Source organism: Elephas maximus, chromosome 19, assembly GCF_024166365.1.
Source record: "Elephas maximus indicus isolate mEleMax1 chromosome 19, mEleMax1 primary haplotype, whole genome shotgun sequence".
Classification (NCBI taxonomy): domain Eukaryota; kingdom Metazoa; phylum Chordata; class Mammalia; order Proboscidea; family Elephantidae; genus Elephas; species Elephas maximus.
The window spans coordinates 49142979-49155713 of record NC_064837.1 but is presented as its reverse complement, the minus strand read 5'-3'; the positions used below and the strand labels follow the sequence as shown (position 1 = coordinate 49155713).

Genomic DNA, 12735 nt, shown 5'->3' with positions numbered 1-12735 from the left:
GTGAGTTTGTTTTTTGTGCCTTAAAGGTTTTAAAAGCCTTTTCTAGCTCTCATGCTTCCTCTTGCTGTGGGCATGCCTCCCACCTCCCTGGTGTATTTTTGCACAGGGAGTCAGGAACTGGGTCAATGAGAACTGTTTTTTCCAGAGAGGGACTGAATACTCTTTGAGCTTGAAACCATCGGTGATTTTTGGATCTCTCAGGAAGCCATGTGTGCATTGCTTGCCCGTCTACCTGGGGCTTTTAAAAACTAGTTTATCTACCCCAAACCAAACCAAACCCATTGCCATCGAGTTGTTTCCAACTCATAGCGACCCTATAGGACAGAGTAGAACTACCCCATAGAGGTTCCAAGGAGCACCTGGTAGATTCAAACTGCTCTTCCCTCTTGGTTGGCAGCAGTATCTCTTAACGGTTCCCCACTTTATCTACCGTGTGTGGTTATTTTAATGGGGATTTTCGTTGGAGCAATTTTAATGAAGACCTTTAACTGGTAGTATATTTGGGTTTTAAGATTTTCTATTCGGAAGTCCTGTTTAGAATGTGATTATTCTGTTTATTGGTCTAGAGGAAAGAATGTTTTGGAACCTGATGCCTTTTACTACCAGAGACTTCTCTATCCGGTCCCTGGCCGACCGCTTGGGGGACCTGAATTACCTTATCTACGTGTTTCCTGACCGGCCCAAAGATGAAGTGTACTCCAAATATTACACACCAGTTCCGTGCGAGCCTGCCACTGGTAACAATGTTCGCATTCTGATTTGATTTTGTTGTGATTTTGGCTTTTTTTCCTTTTTGTTTTTATTTGTGTTTGTGTGTCTCTCTCTCTTGCATGAAACTTAACACAGTTAGAGTTCAGTTATGGCTATTTGAATGTTATCCAGGGCAGATGTAAATTCTGGGAGCCCTGGTGGTCCAATGGCTAAGAGCTATGGATGCTAATCAAAAGGTCAGCAGTTCGAATCTAGCAGCCACTGCTTGGAAACCCTCTGTCCTGTGGGTCGCTATGAGTTCGAATCGATTCGATGGCAATGGGTTTGGGTTGGTTGGTTGGTTGGTTTTATTCTTCAGTCAGACAGAAAGCATCTGCCACTCACACCAAATATCAAATTGAAGGGAACAAATTGCTTTTAATACAAGCTAGATCAGACAAAATTTGGAAGGTAAAAATTTTTCTAAACAGAGATTGTCTTACTGTTTTCTGAGCATAGAAGTATTTCGTGCTTATTATAAACTTCTCAGAAAACACAGAAAAGCATTACAGAGAAAGTAGATATCACCCAACATCCTCTCATCTGGAGATTAACCACTGTAAACAATTTAGTGACTATTCTTCCAGTTTATATAGATGTTATTGTTGTTGGTTGCTGTCAAGTCAGTTCCTACTCGTGGCAACCCCATGTGTTACAGAGTAGAACCGCGCCATATGGTTTTCTTGGCAGTAATCTTAACAGAAGCAGATGACCAGGCCTCTCTTCTGGAGTGCCCTAAATTCATTCTGTCAGGCCTTAGATGCGTATAGAGCGCTACCTGTGTGGAGGTTACAGTCTAATGGAGGAAGGAAGATGATAAACAAGTAAAATAAATATGTTTATTTAGTAATGGATGCTATAAAGAAGGATAAAGCAAGGCAAAGGGATAGGGAAGTGAGGAAGAGAGGTTGGCGTTCAACTAGAGTGGTCAGGAAAGGCTTCTCTGAGGAGGTGATAGTTGAATCAACTGAAAGAAGTGAGGAAGCTAGTCATACAAAGACCGAGAGAAGAGCCATTCCAGACAGAGAAAACAAGTACAAAAACCCTAAGATGGGAGTGAGCTTGGTGTGTTGAAAAACCTCATGAGGCCCTGGAAGGCTGGAGCAGCTGAGTAAGGATGAAAGTGGTGGGAAATGAGGCCAGCGTGATAGGCGGGGCCAGATCCTGTCCAGCCTCAGAGTCCAAGGTAAAGAGTTTGGGTTTGGATCATACCATACATGGTCTTGTGTGACTTGATTTTTTTTTACTTAAAAATAAATCATAGGCAGCAGTCCAGGTCAGTAAATACAATCTTACAACATCATTTTAATGATGACATAGAATTCTACTGTATGGTGACTCCATGTTGGTTATTCAAGATATTTACAATGTAAGTTCTTCACAATTTTTTGTTACGATTAATGTTGAGATAACCTGATATGCACCTCTTTATGAATTTCTTTTCAACTATGTCCTTAGGATAAATTCCTACAAGTAGAATTTGTGTCAAAGGGCGTGTACTTTTTAAGCATTTTGATCCATCTTCAGAAAGCCAAATCTGTTTTCACTCCCATTATATGTCTATTAGTGTCTGCTTCTCCATACTCTTGGCGACCATAGATTCTATTAATGAGTTTTATGTTCACCAGTCTCATTAGCATTAAAATGTGTCTTATTATTAGTTCCTATTTTCATTTCTTGATCCTAGGTAAGGTCAAATATCTTTTCATATGATAATAATAACAACAATAATATAATAATAACAGCAGCTAACAGTTGTTGAATGTTTATTATGTGTTGGGCACTTTTCTGAGCAGTTTACATATAGCATCTCATTTAATCCTCAGACCAGCTCTATGAAGTAGGTACTATTATTATCCCCATTTCACAGATGAAGAAACTGAGGCACAGAAAAGTAAAATAATTTTTCAGAGATCACATAGCTAGCAAATAGCCGAGCAGGATTTGAACTCAAGCAGTGTGAATCCAGAGCCTGTTTTTTTTTTTTTTTAATAATTTTTATTGTGCTTTAAATGAAAGTTTACAAATCAAGTCAGTCTCTCACACAAAAACTTATACACCTTGCTACACACTCCCAATTACTCTCCCCCTAATGAGACAGTCTGCTCTCTCCCTACACTCTCTTTTCCTGTCCATTTCGCCAGCTTCTAACCCCCTCCACCGTCTCATCTCCCCTCCAGGCAGGAGATGCCAACGTAGTCTCAAGTGTCCACCTGATCCAAGAAGTTCACTCCTCACCAGCATCTCTCTCCAACCCATTGTCCAGTCCAATCCATGTCTGAAGAGTTGGCTTCGGGGATGGTTCCTGTCCTGAGCCAACAGAGGGTCTGGGGGCCATGGCCACCGGGGTCCTTCTAGTCTCAATCAGAACATTAAGTCTGGTCTTATGAGAATTTGGGGTCTGCATCCCCCTGCTCTCCTGCTCCCTCAGGGGTTCTCTGTTGTGTTCCCCGTTAGGGCAGTAATTGGTTGTAGCCAGGCACCATCTAGTTCTTCTGGTCTCTGGTTCATGTGGCCCTTTCTGTCTCTTGGGCAACAGAGCCTGTATTTTTTTAACCATCTCATTATTAGCCACTTGTATTTTTTGCATGAAGTGCGTGTTCATGCTCCTTGCTCATTTTTCTTTTGGAGTTCTTTTTTTTTTTTCCCCCTTAGGGATATATTTGGGTTATGTGAGTGTTTTATATAGTAAGTATATTAACCTTTTATTATATGTAGCAAATATTTTTCTCAGTGTGTTGTCATTCTCTTAACATTTAAGTTTGTTTTGGTGAAGTGCAAAAACTCATAATTTCTGTGCAGCCCACTCTGTCAACCTTTATCCTTTATAGATTCTGCCTTTTGTATGGTGCGTTCCCATCCTAAGATGGTGGTTATACTTCTGGGGGGAGAAACAAGCCAAAATATTTTTAGATTTATATGGTATTTTGGATTATCCATATAACAGCTTCTTTTTGTTAGCACAACTAAGATAGATTTTTTGTGTGTGAAAATATACACAACAAAACATGCAGCCATTGAAAAATTTCTACATGTATAATTCAGTGACATTGATGGCACTCTTCAAGTTTGCAACCATTCTTGCTGTCCTTTTCCGAGTTATTCCACCACTATTAACAAACCCAGTGTCCCCTAAGCAGAAACTTCCCATTTCTCCATCCCTTCCACTCCTGGTGACCACTAATAATCTTTGGCTTCTGATTATTTGCTTATTTCATATAAATTTGATCCTACAGTGTTTGTGTTTTTGTGACTGACATTTCACTTAGCATAATGTTTTCAAGGTTCATCCGTATTGGGGCTTGCACAGTCTAGATTTTTAAGTCCCATTTCTTACAGCATTTCCTTGTTTTTTCTATTTCCTGCTAAACATAAACTGTTACGAAAAGGTAGCTCTTGACATTGGGAGAAGCATGTTAGGATAACAAGCAGTTTGTGAGCCAGGTAGCATTTTGCTGTCTTGGGCTGTTTTGCTGACAAGCTCTTCTTCCCGTTGATCCTACAGTGTTATAGTCCTGTACCATATTTTCACGCACATAACGTGCTCTTTCCATGTTTGCCAGCTGCACCTTCCCCCCACAAGGCTATTTTCATAAGCGCCGCTATGCTATTTTTTTTTTTTTTTACATCAACATTTAAAGAAAAACTAGCATAGCATGCTTATGGAAATACCTCACAGGGAGACGGCTCAGTTGGCAAAGAAATGTAGAAGGTGCACGTTATTTGCGTTAAAAAACTGTCATCTTCATTATCTACTATAGCTAAGGTTATGTTGTTGTTAGGTGCCAGCAAGTCAATTTTCGACTCATAGCAACCCCATGTGGCTGCATAGAACTGCCCTATAGGGTTTTTAGGCTCTAATCTTTACAGGAGCCTTGGTGGTGCAGTGCTTAAAGTGTTCGGCTGCTAACCAAAAAGTGGGCGGTTCGAACCTACCAGACACTCCTTAGGAGAAAGATGTGGCAGTCTGCTTCTGTAAAGATTTACAGCACTGGGGACCCTATGGGGCAGTTTTACTCTGTCCTGTAGGGTTCCTATGAGTTGGAATTGACTCGACAGCATTGGGTGGGTGGCTGAAATCTAGATTGCTAGGTCTTTCTCCCATGCAGCCACTGGTGGGTTTGAACTACCAGCCTTTCAGTTAGCAGCCTGAGCGTTTAACCGTTGCACTACCAGGGCTCCTTAGTTAAGTTTATACTGATTCTCATACTCACATACCCAGAAAACAAGACTTCATATGCCCTTTCAGTCCCTCACATTCTTATGACCTGTTTACCTGGATTGCTATAACCAGCCTTTTAAAAAGTAACTGTTGCTGACCAGCTCACACTCAGGTGTACCCCTCAGCCTACTATGTCCCAGTGGGGGTCTATGGAGAATCAAAGAGAGACACAGCACCAACATTCTTAACCAGCCATGTGGCATAAACACTGGGCTGTCAGATTACCCCCCAAATGCAGAAACTCAGGGTACAAAAGCAGTATGCGTGTACCTGGGAGAGAGACGTTCCTTTTCCTCAAAGAGTAGATGTTCAGGGTTAGAATAGCCTTGGGAACCATCTACTCAAATCAGTTCTTCTCTGAAGCTTAGATTTTTCTGTACAGTCCTTGAGAAGTGTTTGTCCAGCCTCTACTGGAAAACCTCCAGCCTCCCTTTTTTGGATAGTTCTCATTATGACACCGTTAGGAGCCCTGGTGGAACGGTGGTTAAGCACTCGGCTACCAACCGAAAGGTTGGTGGTTTGAACCCATCAGCCCTTCCAAAGGAGAAAGATGTGGCATTCTGCTTCCGTAAAGATAACAGCATCGGAAACCCTGTGGGGCAGTTCTACCCTACCCTAGAGGGTAGTTATGAGTTGGAATTGACTCGACATTGAGTTGGTTTTAGTTTTAATTATGATGACATTCTTCCTTACCCTGATTGAAAATATGTCCTCTTATGACTTCCCCTGTTGGTCCTGATTTTGTCCTTTGGGACACATAGAGCAAATCCTGTCCCTCTGCTATGTTTTCGACATTAAACTTTTAAGATATTCTTTCCTGTTACGCTTAGTATGCAATGAATGCGTGATTTAGACTTGTATTCAAAAAAAACGTGTCTTTTATGTGGTTTGAAGACTTCATTAAAACATCCAAGTCATCTTGGGAGAAGTCTTAATTTTGCAGTTTTAGTATTGAGGTTTCTCTTCTACCCGATCTTCCTAACAGATTGTCAGAGAAATGATTGTATCGTATCCTAAGATAAAATTGGATGTTTGTGTCCCATCCTAAGAAGAGAGGTGATTCTTAAGGGAGATAGCATTTTCATTTCACTTGGGAACTTTGGTTCTCACCACCGTTCTCCCCTTGGCAGCTAAAGCCGCCGATGGATACGTGAAGCCACAGATCAAGCAGGTGGTCCCTGAGTAAGTGTCCAGAGTCCAGGTCTGGTCTCCTCCGCCTCTTTCTCCTCCCCTGGCTCTCCTCACCCGACACTGCCACCCCTGCCACCCACGTGCCCAGCTTCCAGGGACACCTGGCTCAGCCCTAGGGAGGGAACTGGGCTTGGTCATGATGTGGCCAGTACCCAGGGTTGAGTCGGGCACTTTATCCTACATTCCAAAAAAGATATAAAGACCCCTCCCCTCTGATCCCCCCGCCCCCACATCAGCTCCTACCCGGGCTCCCCCTGGCCACTGAAGCTGCTCTGCTTCCTTCCACAGGTTTGTGAACGCTTCTGCAGACTCTGCTGGGGGCGGCGCCACGTACATGGACCAGGCCCCATCCCCAGCTGTGTGCGCCCAGGCTCACTATAACATGTATCCACAGAAGTAGGTGATGTTCTCATGGGGGTCTGCAGTGGGGGAAACTGGGGACTAGACCTCAGACTGGACCCTGGGTGGCTGGTGGACAAAGGAATCCAGAGCTCCTCTAGGCCCAAGACCACCCGGTCTAGGCCTGAGCTCTTCATGTGCCCAGGTGTAGGGCGGGTGAGATTCAGCCAGAAGATATTGGTAGCTGGAGTGAGGTGATACTTGGGCAGATGTCTTCTGCTCCCCTCTCCCAGAACAGAGATATTTTGCTTGCTATGTGTAAGAACCAGGTGGGCTTTAGATGCGCCTGGACAGCCAGGGTTGGGGGCAGGTGGGGGTGGGTAGTTTAATCTGAGTTTCTGTGTACAACTAACTACGAAGGACTGTCTACTCCCCAGTATTCAAATCAGAGCTAGTTCTCTTCCCCTGAAGTCCTGGGCCGAGGGTCCAGCTGACTTGGGCCCCATACCTGGTGGTAGATGGGCCTGGAGGTGGACTCACAGCTTATCATTTCACTCTGGACTCTGACATTCCCCCACCCTTCCGTCTCGCCTCTTTCCTTCCCAAGCCCTGACTCCGTCCTTGACACAGATGGGGATTTCGACCTGGATGACACCATGGACGTTGCGCGGCGTGTGGAGGAGCTCTTGGGCCGACCAATGGACAGTCAGTGGATCCCCCATGCGCAGTCATGACCCCGTCTCTTCTTCAGCTTCTCCATCCTCACCAGAGGAACTACTGTTGTGGATGTTTTAATTCCATGAATCGCTTCTCTTTGGAAACAATACTCATAATGTGAAGTGTTAATACTAGTTGTGACTTTAGCGTTTCTGTGCATGGTGGCACCCATGAAGGGAGTATGAGAGTGTGTGTGAGTGTGTGTGTGTGTGTGTGTGTGTGTAAGTTTGCATGTGGTGGTGTTTCTCCCCCTTGCTGTCCAGAGTTTAGCTGCAGCACTGGGGCCACAAACAGAGGCTGTGCTTGTTTCTACCTTGTGCAAAAAGGCAGGCAGTTCCATGAACCCTGGAACTTGGACATGTGTCTTGAGGGTGGCTGAACTTTGAGATTTGGCTGGTCCAGTAAGAGAAGGACACAGGGAGGGGAAAGCAGGACCTCTCCATGAGAATTCATCACTGTGTCTGCCAAGCAATTGATATGTAACCATGGTTGGCTGTGCTTTTCCCCTGAAATTTACATAACTGCCTTTTGACAAAGAAAGCCCATCCTCACTCCCTCTCTCTGCCCTCATCCCCATCCCTACCCAGGAAAGGGGTAACACACAAAGGTTGTTGAGGCAAGGGAAGAAGTGGCAAGTCTTCTGATGGGTGGTGGCTTTTTAGATGACACTTAATACATCTTTGTCTTTCCCTCTTTGTCCTTCCTTCCCTCCCTTCCTCTTTCTCTCCTCTCTGTCCCTTCCCCTCAGTCTATTGGTGGAATTACCACACAGTTCCTATACCTGTACACATGTGCAGGCATGTTTGATGAAACAGAGGAAGGAAAAGAGGGTCACATAATTGAGAGCTTAGAATGTTGCTGTCCTTTGCATTTTGGCCTGAAGTGACATGCCAGCCCTGCTGCCAGGCGCAAAGAACAGAGCCTTGTTACCCAGGAAGCTGCCGTTCTGCCTGCCCACCCTTCCCCAGTGCTGACGGAGGCACATTCTGAGGTTTTCTTCAGGCTTATTGATAATGGAGTGTTGCAGATGTTGAATAGTGTTTTTGTTTCTCAGTCAGGTCTTTTTTGTTCCCCCTTTCCACCCCAGTATATCAAAACGCTCTCTCCCTATGTCGGGTCCTGTGCCATGCATACCCAGGTCACTTCATTTCCCGTTGGTGTTCACATACAAGGTCTTGAGTGGGTAGCAGGAGTGTGGTCTGAGCCTAGGCCAGCTTTTTCAGGTGTCGTTACCCATCTCTTCCAGGGTGCTGGGTGTCAGGCCTTGGTTGTTTGGGGAAATGCAGTCTTCACGCTTGCTGGGAAGTTTGATAAACTGCCGAAACAAAACCAAACAAAGCCTCAGCATAATTTTGTCCCACACTTTCTCCTGTACATGAGTAGGAAGGAATGGGCTCAGGCATAGCTATGGCAGGTGGGTGGGAAGAGGGGGTAAGCAGATAGCTTACAGGTAAGGCCTTATAGGGTAATCCCCAGCCCCCCTCCAAAAGAAGGGCATGACCACACCCAGGAGAGTAGGACCCTAAAAATCTTATTTTTATACATGTGACTAAATAAACAAATATTTTTTTTACGAAAATAACTTCTGAATTTATCAGTGTTTTGATGTTAAAGGAAAATATTCCTCTGTCGTAGATTATTTATGAAGATGACTTTTCCAAAGCTGCTGCTTGCCTTGGCTTGGTTTCATACACTGATCTATTTTTCTATGCCAGGCAGGAGAATCTCTGCTGGATACCAGCATTGATGTAGGATGCTGCTGAGCCCCTGCCCAACACCTCAAGACTTGGTTCAAATCCCAGCCATGGGGATGGGGGTGTTGGGAAAAGGTGAACAGGAACACCTGACCACTCCAGGTGCCAGCCTGAAAGGGCCCTTACCTGTCCCCTTCACTCAGGCTTCGTCACCACCTGCCTCTGAGGGATAGCCCTCTGTGTTCCAGCAACCCTGGTGTGGGGGAAGGGAGGCATGAGTTGACACACTTTCAGATTTGTGGCGAAGTCAGCCCCAGGGAAGACTGAGGGTGCAGCAGCCTGGGAGTCCTGGGTGGCTCTGAGCTCACTCTAGTATTTGCAGTTGGCATTGGGGTTTGGGGGGAAGGCTGTAGAAGAGAATGGGAGTCCATGCTTGTATGGTTGCTGAGCTGTCCTCAGTTTTCCTGAGGCTGTGCCTAAAGATGGAAGAGATTGTGGCCGGAAGGTGCGCTCGCTCTTTGCATTCTCTTTTCTTTCTCCTCCCTGTTCCTGCAAACCACAGGAAGAGGCAATGGCAAGTCTCCGCCACCTCAGCCTCTCGCCCGCTCCCAAACACACACACAAGTCATAAAAATGTTTCAACTCTCTGTGTGGAACGTGTAGGCTTTTGTAGGGGGCAGGGGGAGACTAAAAGTGAATATAACTTAAAATGAAAGTATACTTTTTATAATTTTTCTTTTTAAAACTTCATGAAATGACTTCAGACACATATTTTAGTGTTGAGGCAGATTAGTATTTAGCCACCAAACAAGTATTGTGTACAATTTGGGGCAGTCACAAGATTGTGTATTTTATGTTACAATAAAGCTTACCTCTGAAAGGACAATATTGAGTCTTGTTTTTATTTTTTACCATCAGATGGAAAAGGGAGGGGTGGCTTGGATAGGAAGACTTTGAAGCAAGCAATCAAATGTTACAAAAGGGAACTAGTTGGGAGTTGACTGCCCCAGGGATTGTGTTTTCAGCCTTGATGGCCAGTAAGGGCATATCTTACCATCCTGCTTATACAATGTTGTTGTTTATTTGTTTAAAATAAAATCTTAAAGTGTTTTTGGTGAGAGTTTACTCAGCAGATTAGGTTCCCATTTTATAATTTCTACACAAATTATTCAGTGACATTGGTTACATTTTTCATAAGGTGTCAACATTCTCATTAATTCCATTCTGGTTCCATTCATGTAATATTTTTAAAATGAGAATTATATTTTTTTGGTCTCCTAGCCTCCTGTCTCCACATTCTTCCTATTAGAAAACTCATCCTTAAAATTCAGCACATTTAGAGTGTCTACCCGAGCCAGGCATTGTGCATAGGATATAAAATAGTTCCTGCCCTCAAGAGGCTTACAGTCAAGGGAAGGCAGATCACACAACCAATTATGGTAGTATGTTAGCTAATACTACAATAAAGGTATCTCAAGGTCATTACAGAATACAAAAGAACATAAAGGAAGGTCACTAAACAGCTGGAACTGACAGAGAATTGCTGATAGCAGACCCACCTTATAAGAAATACTAAAGAAAGTTCTTCAGACTAAAAGCAAGCAACCCCAGATAGTAATTCAAATCCAGGCACAAAAAAAAGAAAAAAACCAGCTCTGGTAAAGGTAATTATAAAAGACACCTATGCATGTTTCTTCTCTTAAATGACTTAAAAAGCAATTATATAAAACTATATGCATAGAATGTATTATTGGAACTACAATATGTAGAAACATAATATATTTGCCAATAACAGCACAAAGGAGTTGGGTTGGAGCAAAGCTATATTGAGCTAATGAAATGACTCCAGATGGTAACTCAAATCCATAGGAACAAATAAAAAGAACCAGAAATGATAAATAAGAAAGCTAATATAACAAAAACTATAAATATATACTTGCTCCCCTTTCTTAGCTTCTTTAAAAGACGAAATTATATAAATAAATATACAGTATACTTTTGGGTCTATAACATTTGAGTAATATTTATAATAACACCACAAAAAGGAAGAAAGAAGAATACAGTTGTATAGGAGTAGCATTTTTGTATCGCACTGGAATTAACCAAAAACCGAACCCATTGCCATCAAGGCATTCTGACTCATAGTGGTCCTATAGGACAGAGTAGAACTGCCCCATACGGTTTCCAAGGCTGTTATTTTTACAGAGGAAACCCTGGTGGTGTAGTGGTTAAGAACTACAGCTGCTGACCAAAAGGTCAGCAGTTCAAATCCACCAGGTGCTCCTTGGAAAACACATGGGGCAGTTCTACTCTGTCCTGTAGATCCCTGTAAGTTCTAATTGACTCAGTGGCAATGGGTATAATCTTTACAGAAGCAGACTGCCACATCTTTCTCCCGAAGAGCGGCTAGCTGACCTATTGGTTAGCAGCCTAGCGCTTAGTATAAATCTGATGCTGATTCTGATAAGATGAATATGATAAATCAACCACTAAAGAAATAATTAAAAATAGAGTGAAAAAAATCATTAAAGAATTAAACTGCTACATTAGAAAATACCCACTTAATGCAAAAGAATGCATGCAGTAAAGCAGCAATAGAGGAAAAAGAAAGATAGGAGACACAGAAAACAAAAAGTTAAATGGCAGACATAACCCCAACTGTATTAATAACATTATATGTGAATGGATTAAATGACCCAATCAAAAGGCAAAGATTATAAAACTGGATTAAAAAAAAAGATCCAACTGTATGTTGTCTATAGAAAACACACCTTAGATTCACAGATACAAACAGACTGAAAGTAAAATGATAGAAAAAGATATGTCATGCAAACAGCAACCACAGAATGGGAGAAGATATTTGCAAATAATATATCTGATGAGGGACTTGTATCTAAAATATATAAAAAACTCTCACAACTTAATAATAAAAAGATAAATAACTCGATTTTAAAATGGGCCAAGGATCTGAATAGACATTTCTCTGTAGAAGATACGCAAATGGCTAACAAGCACATGTAAAGATACTTGACTTCATTAATCATCAGAGAAACGCAAACCGAAGTTACAATGCAATACCACTTCACACCCTCTGTTGTTGTCAGGTGCCATGGATTCGGTTCCGACTCATAGCAACCCTACATACCACAGAAGGAAACACTGCCCAGTCCTGCCTGTTGTTGCAGCCACTGTGTCAATCCATCTCGTTAAGGGTCTTCCTTTTTTTGCTGATCCTGTACTAAGCATGATGTCCTTCTCCAGGAACTGATCCCTCCTGACAACATGTCCAAAGCATGTAAGACTCAGTCTCGCCATCCTTGCTTCTAAAGAGCATCCTGGTTGTGCTTCTTCCAAGACAGATTTGTTCATTCTTTTGGCAGTCCATGGTATATTCAATATTCTTCACCAACACTGCAATTCAAAGGCGTCAATTCTTCTTCAGTCTTCCTTATTTGTTGTGCAACTTTCTCATGCATATGATGCAGTTGAAAATATCATGGCTTGGGTCAGGCACACCTTAGTCCTCAAGATGACATCTTTGCTTTTCAACACTTTAAAGAGGTCCTTTGCAGCAGATTTGCCCAATGCAATGCATCTTTTGATTTCCCGACTGTTGCTTCCATGGGTATAGACCGTGGATCCAAGTAAAATGAAATCCTTGACAACATCAATCTTTCCCCTGTTTATCATGGTGTTGCTTATTGGTCCAGTTGTGAGGATTTTTGTTTTATGTTGAGGTGTAATCCATACTGAAGGCTATGAGCTTTGGTCTTCATCAGTAAGTGCTTTAAGTCCTCTTCACTTTCAGCAAGCAAGGTTGTG

At 42.8% G+C, this 12735-nt stretch overlaps 1 protein-coding gene across 6 annotated transcripts in view; it reads left to right on the top strand.

Annotated features, from left to right (window-relative positions):
- Positions 1-9799, top strand: part of STAT5B (signal transducer and activator of transcription 5B) — an 82526-nt gene extending 72727 nt beyond the window's left edge. For 5 of the 6 annotated variants that reach the window (XM_049858840.1, XM_049858839.1, XM_049858838.1 and 2 more), the window contains 4 exons: positions 567-737; positions 6103-6154; positions 6452-6559; positions 7110-9799. In XM_049858840.1, coding sequence (XP_049714797.1) covers positions 567-737; positions 6103-6154; positions 6452-6559; positions 7110-7236 — 458 coding nt within the window. In that variant the 3' untranslated portion in view covers positions 7237-9799. Of the gene's footprint in view, positions 1-566; positions 746-6102; positions 6155-6451; positions 6560-7109 lie in introns of those variants that run through there. The other variant, XM_049858841.1, reaches the window with a different exon arrangement.
- Positions 9800-12735: the final 2936 nt, after the last annotated feature.